Source organism: Prosopis cineraria, unplaced genomic scaffold, assembly GCF_029017545.1.
Source record: "Prosopis cineraria cultivar Desert tree isolate PC_DT_omini unplaced genomic scaffold, ASM2901754v1 PC6, whole genome shotgun sequence".
Lineage (NCBI taxonomy): Eukaryota > Viridiplantae > Streptophyta > Magnoliopsida > Fabales > Fabaceae > Prosopis > Prosopis cineraria.
In genome coordinates this window covers 4,537,985-4,562,078 of record NW_026555337.1, presented here as the reverse complement: position 1 = coordinate 4,562,078, position 24,094 = coordinate 4,537,985, and the positions used below count along the sequence as shown (strand labels likewise).

Here is a 24,094-nt window from a genome sequence, read left to right as displayed (position 1 = left end):
GTATGGTGTTAATGGAAATTTCTATTCGTTTAATTATTACCACGTGGTAAGCCCTCATTGGACCCAATAAGTGGCATGTCGCTTGGTCCAACTCACCTTTGGCCGGGTGATTTGGCGTCTGAGCATGGCGAAAGGAGGATATAAGGTGCAGTCATGCAAATTAAATACTTGTTCGGTTTGTTTGAAAGTATATTTCGGTTAAATGTTTTGTGTGTCCACTTAGCAATCACATGATTAGTTACATCCACATGTATCATTATATATTAATTTTTAGTTACTAGGACTTTTAAGTCTCATTTCCCGTGGTTAATATTTTTACAGGAGCGAGTCCGGCCGAGAAAGCACCAGAGGTGTAATTATGGTGTATGAGACACCATATTTTATGTTGCCTCTTATTTTGGATTATACAATGTATCTTGTGCCAACTTAGGACATATCTTCTTTGTGGAGCATGTAAACTCTAATCCTTTTTATTAAATGCATTTATATGTTCAAGAGGATTATGTCTGTCCCTTTTAATTTATGACCTGATTTGAATAACATGCTATGAGGATCATGTTTGTCCCTCATGGTTCTAATTGCTTTTTTTTAAGATATTTTAAGACCTATGGTATATTGTCTTGGATGTATCATGGTAGAAATTTTTCTACCATGATAAGGGTATGATAAGGGTTTAATGAAAAAAAATGATTTGTTAAATTAATAATTTATGAAAAATCAATTTGTAAATTTGAGGGTGTTACATATTGGTATCAGAGCATCATGTTTCGAGCCTTTATTTTAGTGATACTTATTTAAACTTTTGTTTGAAACTATTACTTGTGTGAATTTAATATGTATTTATTATGTATGGTGCATTGCATATAGTCGGTTGGCAATATACATTGTTATGGTGCTTCTCATTGTATGGCCATTATATAGCTAGGCTAATTTTATTATTTATATCTTGTATCATTTAGGAGGGGAGAGAAAATGCCTGTTACTCGCAGTAACTTAGGATCCCAACATGAGCACCCACCACCTCCACCGCCAAATGAGGAGCCTGATTTGGCGGAATTGAGAGTGCTTGTAAAGACGTTAACAGACAAGGTTCAAAAATATGAATGAGAGTTGACGGAGCTAAAAAGATAAAGTTCGCTGAGAATGGAGATAGGGCTCATGTTGAGAGTCATGTGGGGGAAGGCAGTTTCTCATATCCTGCCACTCCGAGAGATCATGAGTCTAGAAGGGAGGAAATTAGGCGGGAGGAACAGAGAGCCCCACCGACCATTACTGATGTGTGGGAAACTGTTAAGAAGTTTAACCCTCCTACGTTTAATGGTAACCTTAAACCATCCGTGGTAGAGGAATGGGTGAAGAGACTCGAGTCCATCTTTCAAGTAGTTACATGCACCAGTAATCAGAAAGTACAAGTAGCATTAGTGCTCCTAGTGAAAGGAGCAAGAGATTGGTGGGAGACAGCAGGGCCCAGGGATGATTCTACACTCACCTGAGAGGAATTCAAGGAAAAATTATTCAGGCATTACTTTCCATCAGAGTTAAGGTCTGAGAAGGAAGCGGAGTTCCATGCCTTTAAGCAAGGGAACCTCGATGAGGACACATTCATTGCTAAGTTTCAGGAGTTATCTAGATACTCCACGTACCTGCAGTATAGGGATGATTCTGAATGGAAGGCCAAGCGCTTATTGGAGAAGGCTAGACCAGAATTGAGGGAGCAATTGGCTCATCTAAATATTCGAGATTATGACGAAATGTGCATAAAACTACAAGTAGTAACTCGTAGTAAGAAGGAGGTCGAGAGAGAGAGAGAAGAGGGGTTATTCATATAGTAGACCCCCAACCTACCCTCGACCCACCGGAGGCATTATGAAGAAAAACCATCAGGGTTCGAGTAGCTCATGGAACCAAGGAAGGCAGAAGGGTCCATTATAAAGGGGCCAAGGACAGAAGAGCTATCATAGTAGTTATTACGGGTCACAGAGGAGCCCAACAGTATCTACCCCTGCCCCCAGTACAGCGAGCTCTCAACAGTGCACTAAATGCGGGCGTCGTCATTTCGGACAGTGCTGGGTCTGTTACATTTGTGGGAAACTCGGTCACATTGCAAAGTTTTGTGGGGACAACCAGGGCTCAAATATGAAGAACCCTTCCCAACATCCTACTGTTTCTGGCCGTGTGTTTGCTCTTACTCAGGTTACCATGAACTCCCCAAATGCCATTAGAGGTAACATCAAGATCTTTCATCATGATATTGTTGCACTATTTGATTCAGGTGCTACACACTCTTTTATTTCTGAAACTTGCGTAAAGAACCTTGATTTGCCTGTGTGTATTTTACCTTTTGATATGAATGTGTCTACTCCTACAGGAGAATCTGTAAGGACTGCTAAGGCATGCCTTAATCTAGTAGTCGAGTTTAAAAATAGGAAAACAACTATGGACTTAATTATCCTACCACTGAGAGGTATAGATGTAATTGTGGGAATGAATTGGATAGCTGCAAATGGTGCTATCCTAGATTGTAGAGAGAGAAGTGTGTCTTTATCTTCTTTGTCGGTGACCCCAGTCGAGACTCAAGATCATGTTTTCTTGTCGGCGGCGCAAGTTGATAGATGTATGAAGAAGGGTTGCCAGGCCTACATGGTTTTCTTTTCTATCCAAGCTGAGATTGATGAAGGCGTGAAAAATATCCCAATTGTCAAAGAATTTGCGGATGTATTTCCAGACGAAGTCTCCGGTTTACCCCCAAAGCGCGAGGTAGAGTTCTCAATTGAATTGGTACCCGGTATAGGGCCAATTTCTAAGGCTCCTTATCGGATGTCGCCTTCGGAGTTAGCAGAACTGAAAAAGCAAATTGAAGAGCTACTTGAGAAGGGTTTCATTAGACCAAGTGTTTCACCTTGGGGATCTCCAGTCCTTTTTGTAAAGAAGAAGGACGGAAGCCTCCGATTGTGCATTGATTATAGACAATTGAACAAAGTAACCATCAAGAACAAATATCCACTTTTGAGAATCGATGATTTGCTGGATCAGCTTGTGGGATCCGCAGTTTTCTCAAAGATTGACTTAAGGTCAGGGTACCATCAATTGAGAGTAAGAGCGGAGGATATACCTAAGACAGCATTTCGGACGAGATATGGGCATTATGAATTCATGGTGATGCCGTTTGGACTTACGAATGCTCCTGCGGTGTTCATGGATTATATGAATAGGATCTTTGGACCATATTTAGATAAGTTTGTAGTAGTGTTTATTGATGACATTCTTATTTATTCAAAGGATGAGGAGGCTCATGGTGAGCATTTAAGAATCGTCTTGCAAGTTTTGAGGGAAAATAAGCTTTATGCCAAATTAAGCAAGTGTGAATTTTGGCTCCAAGAAGTAAAGTTTTTGGGCCATGTTGTGTCCAGAAATGGAGTTGCGGTGGATCCTAGCAAGATTGATGCAGTGATGAAGTGGGAACAGCCAAAATCTGTGACGGAGATACGAAGGTTTTTTAGGTTTAGCAGGTTACTATCGTCGCTTTATTAAGGGATTTTCGCAAATTGCAATGCCCTTGGCTAAGCTGACTAAAAAGGATGCCCCATTTATTTAGACTGACAAATGTGAAGCTGCTTTCCAAGAATTGAAAAAGAGGTTAACCATTACTCCAGTATTGACTATTCCTGACCCTGTAGTGCCGTACACTCTGTACACTGATGCTTCTTTAAAGGGTTTAGGATGTGTTTTGATACAAGATGACCGAGTGGTTGCCTATTCATCTAGACAGTTGAGGCCACACGAGGAAAATCACCCTACACATGGTTGGAGTTGGCTGCAGTTGTGTTTGCTCTGAAGATATGGAGACACTACTTGTATGGATCTAAGTTTCAAATCTTCAGTGACCATAAGAGCCTGAAGTATTTATTTGATCAGAAAGAGCTTAATATGAGGCAGCGACGATGGATAGAATTTCTGAAGGATTATGACTTTGAATTACATTACCATCCGAGTAAGGCTAACGTGGTAGCTGACGCCTTAAGTAGGAAGACTATTCATGCTGCAATTTGATGGTTCATGAATATCATTTGTGGAATAGTTTTCATGATGTTCCAGTGGATGTGATTGAACATCAAATGGCCGCACTCCAGGTAGCAGACTTTGAGAGCAAATTTTGGGAAGATCTCAAAGTCTCACAGCAGAGTGATGATTACTTGAAGAATATAAGGAAGGAGATAGTGGCAGGTAAAGCCCCAAATTTTACCATCTTTGATGACACAGTGATGGGATATAAAGGTAGAGTTTGTATACCTAATGATCCAAGATTGAGGAATATCCTTTTAGAAGAGGCTCATAGGAGCAAATATACAATTCATCCCGGTATAACTAAAATGTACCATGATTTGAAGCGAGGTTGGTGGTGGCCAGGAATGAAGAAAGATGTAACCGAATTTGTTTCTAGATGTTTAACGTGTCAGAAGATAAAGATAGAACATCAGAAGCCAGCTGGAACACTGCAACCGTTAGATATTCCAAAGTGGAAATGGGATGATATTTCCATGGATTTCATCACTGAACTGCCAAGAACACCCTCGAGTAAGGATGCTATTTGGGTAATAGTAGACCGACTCACCAAATCCGCTCACTTTTTGGCGATCAAGTTTACCTCTACATTAGAGAAATTTGCTGAGATATACATTAAGGAGATAGTTAGACTTCATGGTATACCCTCTAGAATTGTGTCAGATCGTGGCCCAAGGTTCACTTCAAACTTTTGGGGTGCGCTACAGAAGGCTATGGGTACCAGACTGAGTTTTAGCACCGCATACCACCCCCAAACAGATGGACAAACAGAGAGGACAATCCAGACTTTGGAGGACATGTTGAGAGCTTGTGCCATTAAACTACCAGGTAGTTAGGATAATCATTTGCCATTAGCTGAATTTGCTTATAATAACAGCTATCATTCTAGTATTGGGATGGCGCCTTATAAGGCCTTGTATGGAAGGAAGTGTAGATCGTCTTTGTGTTGGACAGAATTAAGTGAGAGGAGTATCATTGGTCCAGAAATTGTAGAGCAGACCACCCAGAAGATTGCAATGATTAAGCAAAAATTGCTAACCGCTCAGAGCCGACAGAAGAGCTATGCTGATAAGAGGAGACGGCCGTTAGAGTTTGAAGTAGGAGATCATGTATTTTTGAAGGTTTCTCCGATGACAGGCATTGGTAGATCCATTAAGGCAAAGAAATTGACACCTAGATTTATAGGCCCGTATGAGATCTTGAAGCGAATTGGATCTGCTGCATATAGAGTTGCATTACCTCCACAAATTGCAGGTATCCATAATGTGTTCCACGTATCACAGTTGAAGAAGTACAACCCGAATCCCTCCCATGTTATTGAACCTGAAGAAGTAGAATTGAGGGAGAATTTGACCTTTAGATCCGAACCGGAGCGAATTGAGGACTTTAAGGACAAACAACTACGCAATAAGACCATCCGACTTGTGAAGGTGATTTAGAAGGGTGGAGCCCTAGGTGATGCTACTTGGGAGATCGAGTAGAGTATGAGGCGAGATTATTCACATTTATTTGCTTAGGTACATAGTTTCTAAGCTTATCTATTAAATTTTAAGGACAAAATTTCTAAAAGGAGGGGAGAATTGTAACATCCTGATTTTTATATAATAAAGAAATTGTGGAATTTAGGTTTTGAAAAAAAAATGATGATAATAGGAATTTATATTATTTGAGGTTATTTAGAAATAATATTATGGTTAGGTATTTAATTATGAATTTAAAAATTTAAATTTAAAATCACGTAAGCAATATTTAGTTAAGATATAATACATAAGTAATTTTTTTTATGTGTGTGTTAAAAAAAAAGAGAAAGTAGAAGGAATAAAAAAAAGGGTGAAAGGTTGTTGTTTCTAAGTCCCACATTGGTTAGATGAGGGAAGAGATGAGGTGCCTTCATGTATAAAAAGGAGGGGGTATGTGCATTAGGAAGCATGAGAGGCTAAGATGCAATTTAGAGGAAATTGCAACTTATGGCCCAAAGGTTTGAATAATTAAATTCAGACCTATAGTTTTTTTTAATATAATTTTGGGACCCATAATTCCATTTTTATATTATTTTTCTCTCTTCCTCTCATGTTGCTCGGCGTTTTCTCGCAAGGGAGGATTATTTTCTTTTTCTTCAGGTATGTTCTAACTTTCCTGTTTAGATTAGCATTTAAAAATTTATTTAATTATAAAATTAATTTTATAGTTATTTTCTAAATAATATTAGCTTTCCAGTGATATATTATTTTGTAGGATAGAGTAAATATTTTGATTAGGATTTTTCTATAAGATAGTTAATCTGATGATATGATGGAGTAAAAATATAGGTTAAAACTCTTAGGGATATAATAAATATTATAGAATATTTTCTTGAGGTTGAAACTCATGTTTAAGAATTTTTGAGTTAAAATCTAGATCTATATGGTTGAATTTATGTGGAATCTGAGATGTAGGGATAAACCTATGATTATTAAATATTTATTTAAGTATGAATAGGTATTTTTGAAATTATAGAAAGGTGATTTGAGGCTTCAAGATAATTCTAAAATTTTTAATTTATTTTTGGATGAATTTTTAGAATATAGAAGGATGAAATTGTGATACTAGAAGTGAATTGAGGATAAAAAAAAAAGTTCATTAGGGTACGAGAATTTAAAAAAAAGAATTTGAGAAGTTAAATAGGCATAAATCTTAAATTAGTGTTAATATGGATTATAGATCTAAGACTTTCTAACTCTTTAAATTAGAGTTATTTATTTTGATGTAAAATTAATATATAGTATTGTAAAATAATTATGTAGATTATATTGACAAAGATAGTGGTGAAAAAGGAGTTGTGAAGGGAAACTTATTATTCAAGACACAAGGTAACCATTATTAATGTGTTGTGATGGGTGTGTTTGTGAATGGTTATGTGTTGTTTTGTTGTTTGAAAAAATTATGAATTATTGAAAATAAATACTGTTATATACTTCTGTGAAATCATTGCCAAGTGGGTTAAAAATTTATTTTTGTTTATCATGATGAGATATTATTGTTCGGATATATTTTTGTTTGGATATTTGAATGATGCATGACTTATCAGGGTATTTTAATGTATGGTGTTAATGGAAATTTCTGTTTGGTTAATTATTACCACATGGTAAGCCCTCATTGGACCCAATGAGTGGCGTGTTGCTTGGTCTAACTCACCTTTGGCCAGGTGATTTGGCGTCCGAGCATGGCGAAAGGAGGATATAAGATGCAGTCATGCAAATTAAATACTTGTTCGGTTTGTTTGAAAGTATATTTCGGCTAAATGTTTTGTGTGTTCACTTAGCAATCGCATGATTAGTTACATCCGCATGCATCATTACATATTAATTTTTGGTTACTGGGACTTTTAAGTCTCATTCCCCGTGGTTAATATTTTTACAGGAGCGAGTCCGGCTGAGAAAGCACCAAAGGTGTAATTATGGTGTATGAGACACCATCTTTTACGTTGCCTCTTATTTTGGATTATACAATGTATCTTGTGCCAACTTAGGACATATCTTCTTTGTGGAGCATGTAAACTCTAATCCTTTTTATTAAATGCATTTATATGTTCAAGAGGATTATGTCTGTCCCTTTTAATTTATGACCTGATTTGAATAACATGCTATGAGGATCATGTTTGTCCCTCATGGTTCTAATTGCTTTTTTTTAAGATATTTTAAGACCTGTGGTATATTGTCTTGGATGTATCATGGTAAAAATTTTTCTACCATGATAAGGGTATGATAAGGGTTTAATGAAAAAAAATGATTTGTTGAATTAATAATTTACGAAAAATTGATTTGTAAATTTGAAGGTGTTACAGACAGGGACACCATAGTTAGTTAGGGTATCTGTCAACATGTGAGGAAAGCCTAACAACTTGATACTATCTCCAATGACATTCCTTATGTTGTGATAAATATGCTTGGAAAAATCCACCTTTTTGTACTTCATCATACAATATGACACAAAATTATTGACAGTGAATGACTATGTGCAACATATTGATAGTGAAGGATCTTTCTCAACTTTTGGTTTGTATTGTAAGGGAAATTTGATCATTTGGATTTCTGAATTAATGACAGTAAAGGATCTCAAATCAAAACCTCTCCTAAGTCTTTCTCGGCAAACTAAAAATCTGGTAGAATTTTTTTTTGGTAATGTTCCGTAATTTTGTTAAAAAATATAATCATTTAATATTAACAATAAAAAATACATTTAAAAATATAAAAGGACATGGTTCAAGTTTGATTGAGGTTTCAAAAAAAAACAAAGTGAAACTTAAACTAAACCATTTGTTTTCAAATTTATAAAAACAAATTAAATCCTATAATGATCAGTTTTTTTTTCAATTTTTATTAAATTGGTTTGGTATAGTTAGTTTTATTTGGTTTTGCTCACCCTTGCTCTAAATCCATTAGAATTGGTTATTTACTCCACCTCACTAAAGTGTAAACTCATTTGTTTAACCACAGGATGTATGACTTCCTTGATTGAGAGTGTTTTTGCTACTTAGCCACATATTTTGTGGAAAAGAATTAAAAGGAACTTGATGAAAATCCAATTTTATTAGAGAAAAAATGATAATTAGTCTTAACATTTTTAATGAAAACATAATTAAAAATGTACATTATTGTGATATATAATTTTTAATTTCTCATTGTAAGGTCGCCCTTATAAAAGTACAATAACTCCCAAAATTAAGATAATTATAGAGTTAGCCCTTGAAGATTGTCGAGTTTGTAAAATTGTAAGTGGGATCCCAAAATAGACACATTTATCAAAACTTAGAGTGAAAAATCTTTATGGAAGCATGAAAATCCAATTTGTATTGTAGCATTTGCAAAAGGAATGAAAAAACTTCATTTTCAACCTAAACAACATGATGTGTTGCGGCTCACTACAAATGCGTTGCGGCTCATCTATCTCTGTGCCTTGCATCTTGGTGCATTGCATGAATTTGACAACATTTTTGCTTTCATAAGACAGCTTTGGGAGTAAACTTTGATGCACTCCATTTTTTCATCCAATATCCAATTAGAGTGATCTAAGTATTTATAGACAGCTTTCTTCTAGCTCTAGCCAATGGCACTGATTTCACAATTAAATTATTTTTCAATTAAAAGTTAGACACCTATAACAAAACTCACTCTTTTTTAATAATAACACGTAACTAGGGTATTTATTTTACAATACAAGTGCACAGAGCCTACACCAACCTTTAAACTATACCCAATAGACTGAAATGGACTCGTGCGATAGACCATAACCAACAAATCACACACATAACACTTTTTTAATGCTCAACCCATTGATCATAAAAACATAAAGGTGAGCTAACTTCCTATAAAGCAACATATAATTCATTATAAACATTCGATTACACAATTCCCTACATGCATTAGTATTATAGCCCTATTTAAGCTTTATAACCATATCACATGTAATCCAAGGCACAAGATACGTATTCAAATAATTTCAATTAATGCAAGTAATCAAAATGAATTACAAAATACCCTAATTGGCAATTATAAATCAAAATACACAAAACTAAAATACTACAAGAGGACTATAGTTAGGATTGCTTGAAATCCTTTGCCTTAAGCTGTTTTTTTCGAATCATGCTAGTGCCCATAATATTTGAAAAATGAAGGGTAAGTACAACTAGTCAATAATCAATATCAATCCAGTATATACAATTACATATCAAATGATTATAGACACAAATGGCAATAATAATTCTTTCAAAAACTTCATGTGCTTTTCTAAGATTGCCATAACTATAATGCTGATGACCATGTAACCAGGTGCAAGTAAAAATCATCTCATACTATACATGAACAACCACACATATGGCAATATAATACTAACAACCATATGTCCCTTTCAAATTACGCCAAAACCATAATAATAACAACTATATGGTTGGCAAATATGAAATACATGATCAATGTCAACCTTATATCCTCCTAATACCACTGACATGAAATCGATGGCTATTTAATGGCTACGTCTAAACTCAAACTAACCAAGCCTTTCGCTCGTGAGGAGCTGCTTGGCTAAGGCTACCTTTCTTACCTGTGATCTGTGATTTTTCCCAATACTAACAACCATATGGTGTCATACCCCTAATTTAACTTTCTCATAAATTGGTAGAGACTAATTAGGTTTAAATTCCTTAAAAAATAGGTGGGACAGTCCTTAATAAATCATGAGACAATGGTTACCTCTCAAGTCTATCAGACATCATCAGGTTGACTTACAATTCCAATGGTATTTCACTATTACCATGTGGATTTAACACTACTCTTCTTTCTAAAAAAAAACTCTAGCAAAAAATGATTATGTCATATATACATTGACATAGTATGCAACACTAAGGACAACTATCATATCATGTCACTTATCACAAATTAACTCCCTCATACTCTACATATATCCAAATGCACAATAGCACATGTTATTCATTTTCATAATCACATGCTTACTTCATAACATCGATCATATATGCATACAAATACACATCGTTTTCATTAATTCTACAAATACTTCTTACATATTACATGTTCTCTTATATTGCCAGAAATTGAATCACATATAGATTTACAATCATTTGGTTTTCCAAACTATTTTCAACATATAATCAATTAACACATAAAGACATGAGCCAAATTTTTTTAATTATCTCAAACCTTTGAGAGGCTAAAAGTTTATCCCTCAAAACACAATATTCTAAAGCTCTTCTCAAGCTTGAGTGGTGTCAAATTAGTCGACCTATAATTTAACTATAAAGATAATCATTAATATCCTTATTCGAATAATTTTTCAATACTCTAACTTAACTTCCAACTCACTCAAAATCACAAACTCACTTTCAATCATAACCATTGGGTTTACAAGATTCCTTTAACTCACATTGTCATTAATGAACAATTAGACCACTATTAATTGTCATTAAATACTTCTAACAACCCTCATTATGACCTAAATTTAGCCATTAATGACCTTCAACCACCAAGAATGTGCAAAATCATTATTACTACATCATATTAACCTAAACCACTCTTATTAACTCTATTTTAATCAATGGATTCAAACCTATAACCATTATGGATTGAAAATCATTAATTCAAATCAAACCCTAATTTAAACCCTTATGAAAATGGAAGAGAAGTGAAGGAAGAGGGCATAAGAAACTTACTTTTAGTGTTTGGAAGTTCCAAAATATCCCCAAGGATCCTTAAACTTGAACCTTAGTAAAGCTTACCGAATGCTCTATATTTTCCTCTTCTTTTCCCTCTGGTTTCGTGAACTGATGTAGACTTATTTTTGTAAATTTTTTATCATGCATCACACAAAGAGGTACTCCTTCACTGATTGCCATCTATGTGCTGTGACGGATGCACTGTACAATGCGACATGTGGCACAGGGACTCATTCTTCAAATTTTCCCTTATTTCATGCCTAGGTAACCTGACTTCACTTTAAGGCCAAATTTTAAACTGAAACCACAACCAAAATTACTCGTTAGACCCCTCTGACTATACACCACATTAATTAACTCAATTATTTGAATTAGGCTTAGCTAATCATGATTAAATTTCTAAGAACACTTATCACATTGAAACATACTAGATTTATTCCCCATGTATTTAATATTTAGGAAGTAAAAAAAAATTAAAAATGAAAAAAATAGTATATTTTAGTCTCCTTAGAATTTGTTATTTATTTGAATTAAATTTAAACAACTTATTTTATTTAAAATTTTATTTTTCATATACATATTAAAAATATAAATAATAATTTATTTTATTTTAAATGTGTTGCTTCAGGCATAAATATGCCAATTTCCCACCATACATGTGCTCGTCTTTTGATTAATACGAGAAAAATTTTGAAATTAAATTCAAAAAATTTATTACTGAGGTCTGCCCCACATAATTAGTTGAAGAAGAAATTCATCCACTAAAAAATATTATTAAAATTATTTAGCAAGTGCCACGTGATCTTTAAAAATCTAAAAAATTAAAATATTATTAGAATTTTTCCCCTGACAAATTATGCGGGTGAAACTTAATAGCAATTTTATGTATATAGCTATGTTTAATTTTATTGTAAGTGTCACATAATCTTACAAAAGCTATAAATTTTACAAAATTTTAAAAAATATTGTTCATCCTATTTTATATTTGCAGTCAGACAAACACTTTTTATGTTCACACATATTATTTTTATTAGGATTTTTTCACTATATCAGTAATTTTTTATTATAAACCTCGCACTTATTTTTAATATTAGATTAAAAATTTTTGTTCATCCCACTATACATTTATGGTGGGATATATTTTTCATTATTATCTTGTGCATCTAAAAATACAAGCACTAAATAATAGAGTCTCACATCCATAATTTTAATTATGAGTCTCACATTTACCATTATTTTTGTTTCACTATAACGTCACACTTAATTTTTACATTGCGTATCCCACATAATCTTTTAAATTATAAAAAAATAAAAATGGTCGTTCATTTCACTTTAGAATTATAGTAAGACAAACACATTTTACATTATTATTTTATGCATATAAAAAAATATAAGAACCAAATCATTTGGCCTCACACCTCTTATTTTTATTATGGATCTCACATTTATCATTATTTATTCACAATAAATCTCACTCTCATTTTTATATAGCAGATCCCACATAAACTGTAAAATAAGAAAAATAAAAAATAAATAAAATTACAGTTCATCCAAGGCGATGCGCCTTGCAATAGAGAAATCATTCTTAATTCCCTTTTTTCTAGACCAGGAGTATTTTTCCCTCCCAATAAAAACTAATCTGAGGGACTCAACAGGAGAGTATAATAATGGTCCCAACTAATTTGACGTGTACTCAAAGGTAGATTATACTTTAATTCATTGACATGCACACGTGTGCTCTCGTGTGTGCGCGTAAAATAAAGGGAAAGTTTCAAAAACTAAAGACGCATTAAACCTACTTCCTCACAAAGTACTCCTTGTGCAAACTAATAATGCTATGGTTAAATTGAAAATTATCGATCGGGTCTCGTGATATTCGGGTCTACATTGCCTTGAAGGCTTAAAAAATTGTATCCCGCACATGCAGTTAGAATACATTAACCAGCTTTCATTGGGATAAATACGTTAGTAAATTATTTAAGCAATCGGGGCTAATCGCTGGTAACAGTCACAAATCAATTGAATTCGTAATAAAACCAGCGATAACAAAGCCTTGTAAAAACTCATCTTCTAACACAAACTTCGGCTTAAAGGCAAAACACCTGAAATTCACGCAGCGTCACGGGCAAACCGCCACATTTCACACTTACACAGATGATAATTGATTATGACTAGGCGTTTGGCATGAGCACCCTCAAAATGCTAGACGATCACCATTATGGTAAGAACTTAGAGGGGTAGAGTTCGTTAAGACCAGAAATCTCCAATCAGAAACAACCACCAAAAACAGATTCATTAAACTGTAACTGCGGAAAAAGACGAGTTTCACTAAAAGAGAGATAAGAGTTTTTAGGAAGTCAGAGTGGATATTATCCATTCGACAACAGATAATAAGTAGTAGGTTCAAATTATCAAAATCCATCATCAAACACTACGTATGTTTTCGGTTCGCATCTTTTATCATATCATGATTCTGCATTTGGCCACAACTCACTACTGCTGGGCGCACTGTACCCTCTGAGCGCCACTATGCATATCGTCATCCTCCTCATATGCTTCCTGCTGAGCTTGCTGCCTCCTCCTCATCTCCTCCTCCATGTTAACATCATGAAGTGTCGTCTCCTCGCACTCATCCAACTCCATATCTGTCAACTGTGATGAAGGCCGGGCCGGCAGCACAGCCTCCAAAGCCTTAACTTGGTCAGGATTAAGAGAATCAGGGAACTCAACCGTGAAGTGAATATAAAGCTTTCCCCTCATGAATGGCCTCTGGTACATTGGCATTCCCTCGTCATTGATAGCCTTGTACGAATCTGCATTATCTCACACACACACACACACAGGAAAACCAAAAATCATCATGTTAATCTCTAAGCTTGATAAGCAGTGGCAAGACAATGCGAATCATAAACATACCCGGTTTAACAACTTCACCGGGGTTGGATTTAATAAGGAGCTGCCTTCCATCCAAGTGAGTGAGCACAAATTGAAAGCCACATAAAGCCTCGGTTAGCGATAGAGTATGCTCTACGAAAAGGTCTTCACCCTTTCTTTTGAACTTGGGATGCTCCTTCTGCTGTAGGACAAAGACTATATCCCCAGTAATTGTATCTGGCTGCACACCCAAAAAAGGCAATAACACAAGATGTTAACTTTACTCACATTCTCCATTGAAATCTTCATAAGAAACACAAAGTCCTCTGCTTACCGCTTCATCTGCTTCACCCGGGAATGTAATCTTCTGTGAATTCTGCATCCCCTTCTCCACAATAACTTCCAGTACTTTCTTCTCTTGGACAACCTTCTCTCCCTTGCATTGCGGGCAGCGATCTCTATCATTTATAGTTTCTCCAGTACCCTTACATTCATTGCAAGGATGCTGCATTTGCTGAATCATTGAAGGACCGAGGTGCCTAATAGAAACCTTCATACCAGTTCCTTGACAACCAGCACACTTCATGGAAGCCCCAGATTTTGACCCCTTACTGTAGTCAATTAATTATTAACAATTATGTAAGGTATAATATCGTTAAGGAGAACAGTCATGACAACACTAAACCAAAAGCAAGCCACGACACCCACCCACTGCACTTTGAGCATATCACATTTCGCGAGAGGGAGAGCTTCTTAGATGTCCCGAGGTATAGGTCCTCCAGAGAGACCTTCAGAGGGTGAACCACGTCTTCTCCCCGCCTCTGCCTTCGTCCTCTACTGCTACCACCTATTCACGCAAATGTCACCATTCGTTCAAATGTTTCCTTTCCAAGACAAGATATAAAGAATCATAAGCAAGCCCCTGTCTCAAAAAATACTTTCATAAAACTGTACCTCCAAAAGGACTGCCACCAAAGAAAGACTGGAAGATGTCAAATGGATCATGGCCACCGCCTCCACCGCCCATTCCTTCCTTAAGAGCATCTTCCCCATATTGATCATATACCTCACGTTTTTCAGGATCGCTCAGAACTTCATAGGCTTGGGCCAGCTCTTTAAACTACAGCAAAATGAACATTTCAGGCTTCAATTCATTAGCTTATACACTATTAAAACCATAACCGCTGATACTACCTGCGTTACGTAATTTTTTTTTTTTGTTGTAACTGTGCGACGCAAAAGTCAATAACGAGGCACACAAGTCAACAAAGGTATTCCATCAAAACAACTCGGAGTATACAACAAGGGTATACATGCAGCCACAAACGGACAGTAAAGCAACCATTGATTAAATTAAACTCCGTTTCAAGAACTAATTTCAGAACTACAAGGTTTTTCACAGATTATAAAACAAGGAACTCATACAATCTCTATTTACTTTTCGTCTAGTTTTCTCAATCAAATAACTGTGCACATCGCATATGCCTAAAAACCCAGATATATATATGAGTATGACATTAGGAACGTTTGATTTCTAATAAAAGAGAATCTTAAAAGGGGCAAAATACAAATCCATCGATTTAAAATATATATATATATATATATATACCGACATACAAAACTACAATTGCCAATATCTAAATTAAAGAACAATCAAGTCCTCGGCTAAAGAAACATGAAAGGTTACCTTCTCCGGATCACCGCCCTTGTCGGGATGATTTTTGATCGCTGCCTTCTTGTAAGCCTTCTTCAGATCATCCTGAGAAGCGTTCTTTGAAACTCCCAGGATTTCATAGTACCTCGTGTTATCGCTTTTCTTCGGTGCCCTCCCAAACATCTTCGCTTCTAACTTCCTACTCACCGACCACAGAAACAGATTAAACCAAACGATCAAAGAAAGCCCTCAAATGGAAGCCAAGAAATACCCTTTGCAGCAAGCCAAGCGGAGAAGACTCTAGATCTGATGCCGCAGGCGAGGAACTTTTCTGTAGAAGAAGCACAAGGGCGAAGTAATTCTCCGCCGTGCATATATACGGTGACACGAGATTAATTTCACTAAAAAATAGGGTTTAATAGACGGCTCAGATTGCCCTTGGGAATTTGGTGGGACCGAAGAAGGGTCTAGAATTCGTAAGCCTCCTAACAAGTTTGTCTTTGAGAAATACAGACCGTTGGATGTGGCGTTCGTCGAACGACAATTTCTTTCTAGATGCTTCTCGGCAAGCTCGGAGAAATACAGCGGGTGTTTCCCCTTGTGGCCTTGTGATTTGTTTATTTATTTATTTATTTTATTTGGGCATTCCATCGTTGACCTGCTTAATTGTTAGTGACCCAGAAACAAAATAATTGTTACCAATTGGTGCTTGATAAAATAGATAAAAGTTACCATCAACATTTTCTAGAGCGTAGGTTTAAATTTTGGAGAGTAATAGACATAACAATTAATACAATTTTAAATAGGTCATTCCATCAATACCTTATTATTATTAAAAAGTTTTCTCATAAGGGCTCAAATTAGTTTAAAACAAACAATAAACTCAAAATATTTAGGATACCAAATAGTTTATACAAAAAAAAAATCTGTTACTGCCTACTGTTATAAGGTTTCTTTAATTGGATTTACCTCAATAAGTTATTTAATTATTTTTAATTTAATATTATCTTCTCACATCTATTCTTATTTAAAAATATTTTATTTTAAAAAATATAAATTAATTCATTTATTAAGTATTTTTTTAACAATATATTAATTATATTTTAAAATATCAAGAATATTTTATATTTTTAATATCTACCATTTTTTAATGACGGGAGTGATTGGCAATAATAAATAATTCATGCAACCAAAAAATATCAGTACTAGAAAATTGTTATATTTTAAATTGATGAAAGAAATTAAATAGAGGAAAAAAGGAATATAAAAAAGGTTAGTATAGATCTTCTTGAGATACAATTTTTAAAAAGTATTTTTTAAAAGTATCGTGAACTGGGTTGCATTGAAACTTTGGTTGATGGCTAATGTTGGCCCTAAAAAATAACTTTGATTGCTCGGAACCAAATTCTTATTTTTATTTGCTTTGAATTAATCATGCGTTGGTTTATGGTAAAAACATGTTTTTTATTTTTAAATTTATTTAAGATTTCTAATAACTGTATATTTTTGCGTCTCAACTTGACATGTTTTCCCCCCGTCATCACTTTCTTGTTTAATGGTAATATATACCCGTTTCATGTAGAAATGTAAAGTATTTTTTAATGAATTTAATATTTAAAAATATAAAATATTTTTAATTATTTTAATATATAATTTTTGTGCTTTTTCCGAAAGCATCCCGTATGAATAAACAATTTTATATTTTTATTTTAGAGCAAAACGTCCTATTAAATCACTTAATATATTTACTTTAGAGCAAAACATCATATTAAATAGAAGTAAATATAAAAAGATGATGTTAAGTTAAATACAAATGACTATTTTATTATAAAATAATATTTAATTAAAAATATTTTGTATTTTTTAATGGGTTAATGAGTAAAATGGATTCTGAAATATTGTGTAAAAAGCACTCTAAATTCTAAACTTTTAAAATATGCAAAATAAACTCTAAACGTATAAATTCATAGCAAATTAAACTCTATCATTATTTTTTTATTTATTATGGGCCCCAATAAAGTGCTGATGTGGTAATCCCTTGTTAACATGTCATTTGTTAATCAATGCCACAAACCCTATACTATTATATGAGTAGCATTCTGGACCATAGTGATAAAATACATTTATTACACACTTTTTTATTTTAATTAGGACCATTTATAAATATTTATTATCTCAAAGTGCACACTCATTTTATCAAAATAAAAAATTTACCTAAATGTATAAGTTTTGTGCATTAAGAACATTTTGATCAAGAGTGAATTTTTTTAAAAAATATATAAGAAAAATTAACAAAATATATTTTAAGTCCAGAAGAAGAGTGGTCAAATTATATTTTTAAAATTTATTTTATTTTAAAAGTAATTAAATAGAAAGTCAACACTTTCTCAAGTGTTCTAATTTAGCCTAATTTTCAGTTTGTATTTGTATGAAATTTTTCATATAATTTTATGTACTCGAGAATGTGGTTATTTTAATAAATTCTTTCTTCTAAATATGAATTTAATTCTAAACTTTAATTAAATTTTATAATGTCACATTTTATTTAATTGAATTGTGTAATTTTTGTTGCATAGATGATATGTGACTTATGCATTAATTGAAAAAATAAAGTCAAAAGTCAATAGGGTCAAAGATGAAGCATTTAGACCTATTTACTCTTAATTGGGCGGTCTATATCAACTTAAAATGTGAATGATGTATGGGATTAATTTGACATACATTTGAATCATTTACAAATTAATAGGAGGGTGCTACCTTACAAGTATGATAAGGCCTTAAAATTCCTTTTTATTTTATTTTTTTATTTTAATTAGCGTTCAACTGATGTCAACACCAAATGCATGTCCTATTCACCCTAAATTTAGATTCAATACACCTCATTTCGCTATCTCTTTCATTTTTTCTCTCTAGTTCATCTTGTTCTTCATTTTCTCCACCTTTTCTCTACTTTTTTTATTTTTCTAGCAACATAACCTCCATTTCCAGCCACTAAATCTCCACAAAACCTACATCATTCTTCATATCTTTCCCTGCTCATCCCATCCTTTTCATTTTCACAAGGATCTAAGCTCAATTTCTTCATTAAAGCTTCCATAGATTTTGACCAAAAGGTGTTTATCCTAGGGTTCTTGAAGATAGAGATAGTTGGCTAAGTTTTTGGGTGGATTTCAAGAGAGATAAAGATGGATGATGAATCTAGCGCTTCAATTGGTTGAGTTTCTTTTGTTTCATATTCTTTTCTATTTTTAATGGATGATTGGATATCTTAGTCTAAAGTTTGATCATCTTGGCTTGTAAATTTTAATTTGAATTTGATCTCAGTATAAAGAGAAAATGCTTTTGTTAGTTAATTTCTTCATTTTACTGCTTTGGTGATTTTGGCCGCTTTATGTTTAACATAGAGTCTTGTGTTTTTCACTTAGTGAATTACACGTGTTAATGTTACATAATCCTAGAATGTTAATATTTGTGTTGTTGAATAACTTGATATAATCTCGCGGTTGCTCACTTTATTGCCTTGACTATGGCATTTGAGAGAAGAATTTGAGTAATTAATTTGGCTAATTTTTACACCAATTGATTAATTAAACTAGGGACTTTAATCTAAGACTTAAAAAATTTAGCTAATTAGATTATTTGGCTTTGGATATAGGTCATGACAGTTTTGGTCAGAAGGAAGTGGAAGCTTAATTTAGCCTAATCACACGAGGACAATGATTCCAAAATTAACTCTCTAAGGTTCCATGTTCTTGAAAAAGGGAAGTTCACACCATTCACTTTAATTAGAAATTTTAATTACTTATCAATTAGATAACTAGGTAGGCAATTAGATAACCAAACTTGCAATACATTGAATCATTTATTTCATTAAATAACCTTGTAGTTGAACTAAAACTATTCATTGAAAAATGACCTAGGTTGGCCCTACATTACATTAAGGTTAATTTTATTTTATTTTGAAGGTTAAATGATGCAATGTATCGCATAGACTTTGAAATTTCAAGTGAATTACCCATATCATTTATGTATAAAATGTTGATTATTATGTAAACCAAATCAGTCTCAACGTGGTTCGTCATGGTGAAGGCATTATTAACCGTAGCGAATGACTCATAATTTTGTAAAATAATTTTTTTGCAATTTGTTCAAACGATTAATATTACATGCTTTTGTATACTCTATAACCTTAAACTAGTCTTATTTTAAATAATTTTTATTCATTTAATGGTGAAAAGAAAAAGAAACTCAAGTATCATAGGATTTTACAGATGATGGATGCGAAAGCTGATGATAACATCAATGAATTTAAAACTCAAATTAAATGGTTAATTAAAATCCTCTCATATTAAATCTTCTTTTTTAATGGGATCTCAAGTTTTCACCCTTAAATAAATAAATATTATTTAAAATAAGACCAAATCAGAGTTATAAAGTATACGGAAGCATGAAATACCAATCGTTTGGAAAACATTGCAAAAAAAATTGTAAAAAAAGTCATTTCAAAAAATTATGGGTCGTTCGCCATAGCCAACAATGTGTTCACTGCACTAAGGCTAATTTGGCATACATACTAATCAAGATTCTTTACATAGATGATAGAGATAATTTGCTTGAAATTTTAGAGTCCAAGACGCTACTCACATAGTAGTTTAAGGTCAATGGTGCTAATTAACAAATGACACGTCAGCATTAATTGAGGCTTGTGCTGAACAGTGATGGTGGACAATAACAGCATTAACAAAAAGTTAATGATAGAGTTTAATTTGTTATAAATTTAAAAGATTATGATCTATTTTATATATTTTGAGAGTTTAGAGTTTAAAGTATTTTTTACACAATTTTTTAAGTTTATTTTGCTAATTAATCTTTTTTAATTAGGAGGGGATACTTCTCGCATTGCCATGTGTACTTGTGCTAGACAATGTACGATCACCCTTTAAAATAGCTTATTTATGGAAATCTCACGTTTGGTCAACTTGGCTTGATTGTCTGGTTTGTTATTTGTTTTGGTTTGTTACTTTTTTTTTTTTTGATGATGGAATATCTTTACATTATTAGGGTGTTCAATATTTAGATTGCTTTTTTCAAATCGTGATCATTTTAGATTATAAATTAAAAATGGCATGAAAACACGAAAATAATAATAAAAAAGAGTGACAATTTATTCAAGTATACGAACTTGGCCTGAAGTTCAACAAGCGTGGGATTTGGCCTTGGCTTTTTTTTTTAGGCTTGTTCAGGATTGGCCTTAATAGAGCCTGTTTGGTCCAAATTACTTGCTCTAATCTAAACAATAGGAAAAAATATATAATTTTAGACTTGATGCTTTAGACCAACTTGAATAAAATAAACCTTAAAAAATTTAGAGCAGGGCTTAACAAAGTATATTTTTTTATGTTCATAGAAAAAATTTAGGCTAGAGAAATTTTCATTTTAAAAATACATGAAATGCATTAAATATTAATTAATCTTTAAATTTTTAAGTCATTTTATACTCAGGTACTTTATATTTGAATGCATTATTATAGATATTTTCATTAAAAAATAAAATATTCACATTGTCATGTTTTTATTATTTTTAATCTATGAAATATCTCAAAATAATATTTAAAGTGTATTTTAATATTGACTTTTAATTTTTAAGACCCATATAAATTTTTATAAAAAATTGAATCTTCTACGTCTTTTAAGTATCCCAAAAAATATATTTTATATTTTGTATGAATAAAAATAATTAATTTTAAAATAAGGATAAATTAAATTAATTTGTAAAAGGAAAGCATTATAAGTTGGATATTTAGGCCCGAAGTGGTTCAAGGCTTCAAGCCAAGCTTAGTTATTCAAACTTTTCTAAATGTTTGGGTTGGCTTGAATAGAGCTAGGTCTAAATATACCTGACTCACTCAAATTATCGACTTAATATAATTTATACTATATGAAAAACTATCATCAATTCTAATTTTGCTCCACGTGTGTCTTGAAGGGTGAAATATGACCAATTATGGTTCCCTTTGTAGGCAAGAGAATTGCATAACGGACCAAAATCCCTTTAGGGCCTCATTAAGCTTAAGACATGTTTGGTATAGGGGAATCCTAAACATGGAAAGGGAATTGGTGCAAGAATCTTGAGAGAGTGATGTTTGGTACACATAAATAAAAACTTTCAAGAATCCTAATTATATGAAAAAAAGGCAGAATTTGGTTCTTTATTCACCTTAATGGAATTGGACAACTCTCCTTATAATCTAACCTTTTTTATCTTCTATGCCTTGGTCTTCAACTTTGATCCATTGCTAGTCGAACTTTTGCAACCATCATACCTCTGTTATTGGCAATCCTGATACAATGGACCCATTCTCACTAAGGAATAGGACCTATAAAGCTAACATCAAGAAGATGAAGAGAACACACAAAAGAATGTGACAGTCAAGTTAAAATCCAAACTATTAGTAGGCCAAGTCAAAAGCGTTCCACTAGACATGATTTGCACAAGGAGGTCTGGAGAAAAAGGCAAGGAGTCACGCTTCTGCAACCATCGCAGCCTTGTCATTAGCAAATCCCTCAGCATCTCCACCACCACGCCTCCACAACCATTGCTTCAGTCCAATGGTATCTTGTTCAACTTGCATGTGCCGAACTATCCCAATGATTTTTATTTGATGTGTGCATGGGTTTGTCTTGAATTTATGTGATTTTTAGCTAATTTGTTTTTGAGCTTTTGTGGTGATTTTGATATATTTTTTTGATGGGTCTGTATGTTGTTATCGAAGAAGAGGATTATAGGGAAGAAAGCAGGGGACATGTGAGGTCTTTAATTTTAGGAAAAGGGTATTTTGGTCCTTTCTTATTTTAAGCACAAATAATTATTATAATTATATCAGGATTTCATCATCATACCAAACACATTTTTAAAACTTAATTTTATTTTGATTCCATCAAATATTTTTCTATTATACCAAACGAGAAGTTTTAGATTTTCTTCATACCATTACTTTTTGTAACTTTAATCTTTGAAAAAGACTTACATACTCAATCATTTACATTTAAGATACTTGCATGTTTGCAATAAATTAAGTTATATGGATTCTTTATATATTATTATTCCATGACAAATTATTATTAATATTATTAGCACATTGTTTGGACTAAATATAAAACGTTACTCAAATAGGTCACGAGGTTAGTTGGGCTGAATAGTTAAAACGTCAGGCTCAATATAAATAAAAGAGGTCGGCCACGAAGCTCATCAAAGTCTACAACACGTAAACATGGTAAAATCTTGTCAACTTCAAATATTAGACCATTGGCACAAAGATACGATCCTAAGTGATGCTAAAATCTACGTCCAAGTAGTTTGGTGAAATAGGCTGATGGAGAGACCGTGCCATGAGTTTCATGGGATTCTTAAATCTTTGGTGGAACGTGCTAAGTCTCAAAGGAAAGGCTTTTGCTATCAGACACTATAAATAAAAAGAAGAAAAACAGAGAGAATAGTCAACACTCGATCAAGACTCGCATAATTTACAATTACTAGCCCTTTCAGTTCTTTAGTTTTTGTTTGCAACTTTTAAACACTTCAATAAAATTATACACTTATTCTACCAAAGCTTATTATCTTTTTACATTCGAACAAACTGTGGTAAAGAAACTCGAGACCCTTTCATTATCTATTTGAGATTCAGCGTCTCTGGCATGCCTGGTATTTGTTGTTTAACCATGAACACACATAAAAATCCATTTGTTTTGATTTAATTAAATAAAAGTATATTGAGTATATGAGGATAAGTGAATTGGTCTTTTAATCATTGTAAGTTTAATCCCATCAATTGGTTCGCTTAGTCACTCATTTAATTTAATGGCTACATATTTATCTTAATCACTTGAATACTCTTTAATATAAGATCACAGTATCTATAATGATTAAATAAATATTATACTTTGTTTAACGCCACAATTCATAATCTCATGCTATTAAATTAATTGAATAACTAACTAAATAAAGAGAAGCACGCAAAAAGACTACGAAAGGATCTACCATGGCTTGGTTGCATTTCAAAAGGAGAAAAGAACAAAAAAATAAAAAAAAAACCTGAAATTAGATTCTGACAATCTAACTTTGACGAGGAATTAGATCGGCTTCTTCATTAAATCAACAAGCCGTATGATATACAGCCGTATGCTCACAAACTACGCCCGTATATAAGATGGAATGATGGAGCATGATGTGCTAACAGCAATTCCTGCCTCTCTTCATCGAATTGATTTATCCTTTTATTAAAATTATTACATTACAAATT

General features: G+C 33.2%; 1 protein-coding gene across 1 annotated transcript; it reads right to left on the bottom strand.

Annotated features, from left to right (window-relative positions):
- Positions 1-13,538: 13,538 nt before the first annotated feature.
- LOC129313817 (dnaJ protein homolog) lies at positions 13,539-16,149 on the bottom strand. The gene is made up of 6 exons (XM_054957225.1): positions 15,828-16,149; positions 15,095-15,260; positions 14,849-14,987; positions 14,475-14,751; positions 14,183-14,381; positions 13,539-14,079 (listed from the first exon to the last, which is right to left on the bottom strand). Exons 1-6 carry the CDS (start codon positions 15,975-15,977, stop codon positions 13,760-13,762), a joined length of 1,251 nt encoding a protein of 416 aa, XP_054813200.1. The 5' UTR covers positions 15,978-16,149; the 3' UTR covers positions 13,539-13,759.
- Between the last annotated feature and the right edge of the window lie 7,945 nt (positions 16,150-24,094).

Bases quoted from the DNA above. Each gene is read 5' to 3' on its own strand.
- LOC129313817 (XM_054957225.1), bottom strand. From the start codon at position 15,977: ATGTTTGGGAGGGCACCGAAGAAAAGCGATAACACGAGGTACTATGAA. The intron at 15,261-15,827 runs GTAACCTTTCAT...ATTTTGCTGTAG, and splicing joins AGGGCGGTGATCCGGAGAAG to TTTAAAGAGCTGGCCCAAGC. The intron at 14,752-14,848 runs GTGGGTGTCGTG...AATTGACTACAG, and splicing joins ATATGCTCAAAGTGCAGTGG to TAAGGGGTCAAAATCTGGGG.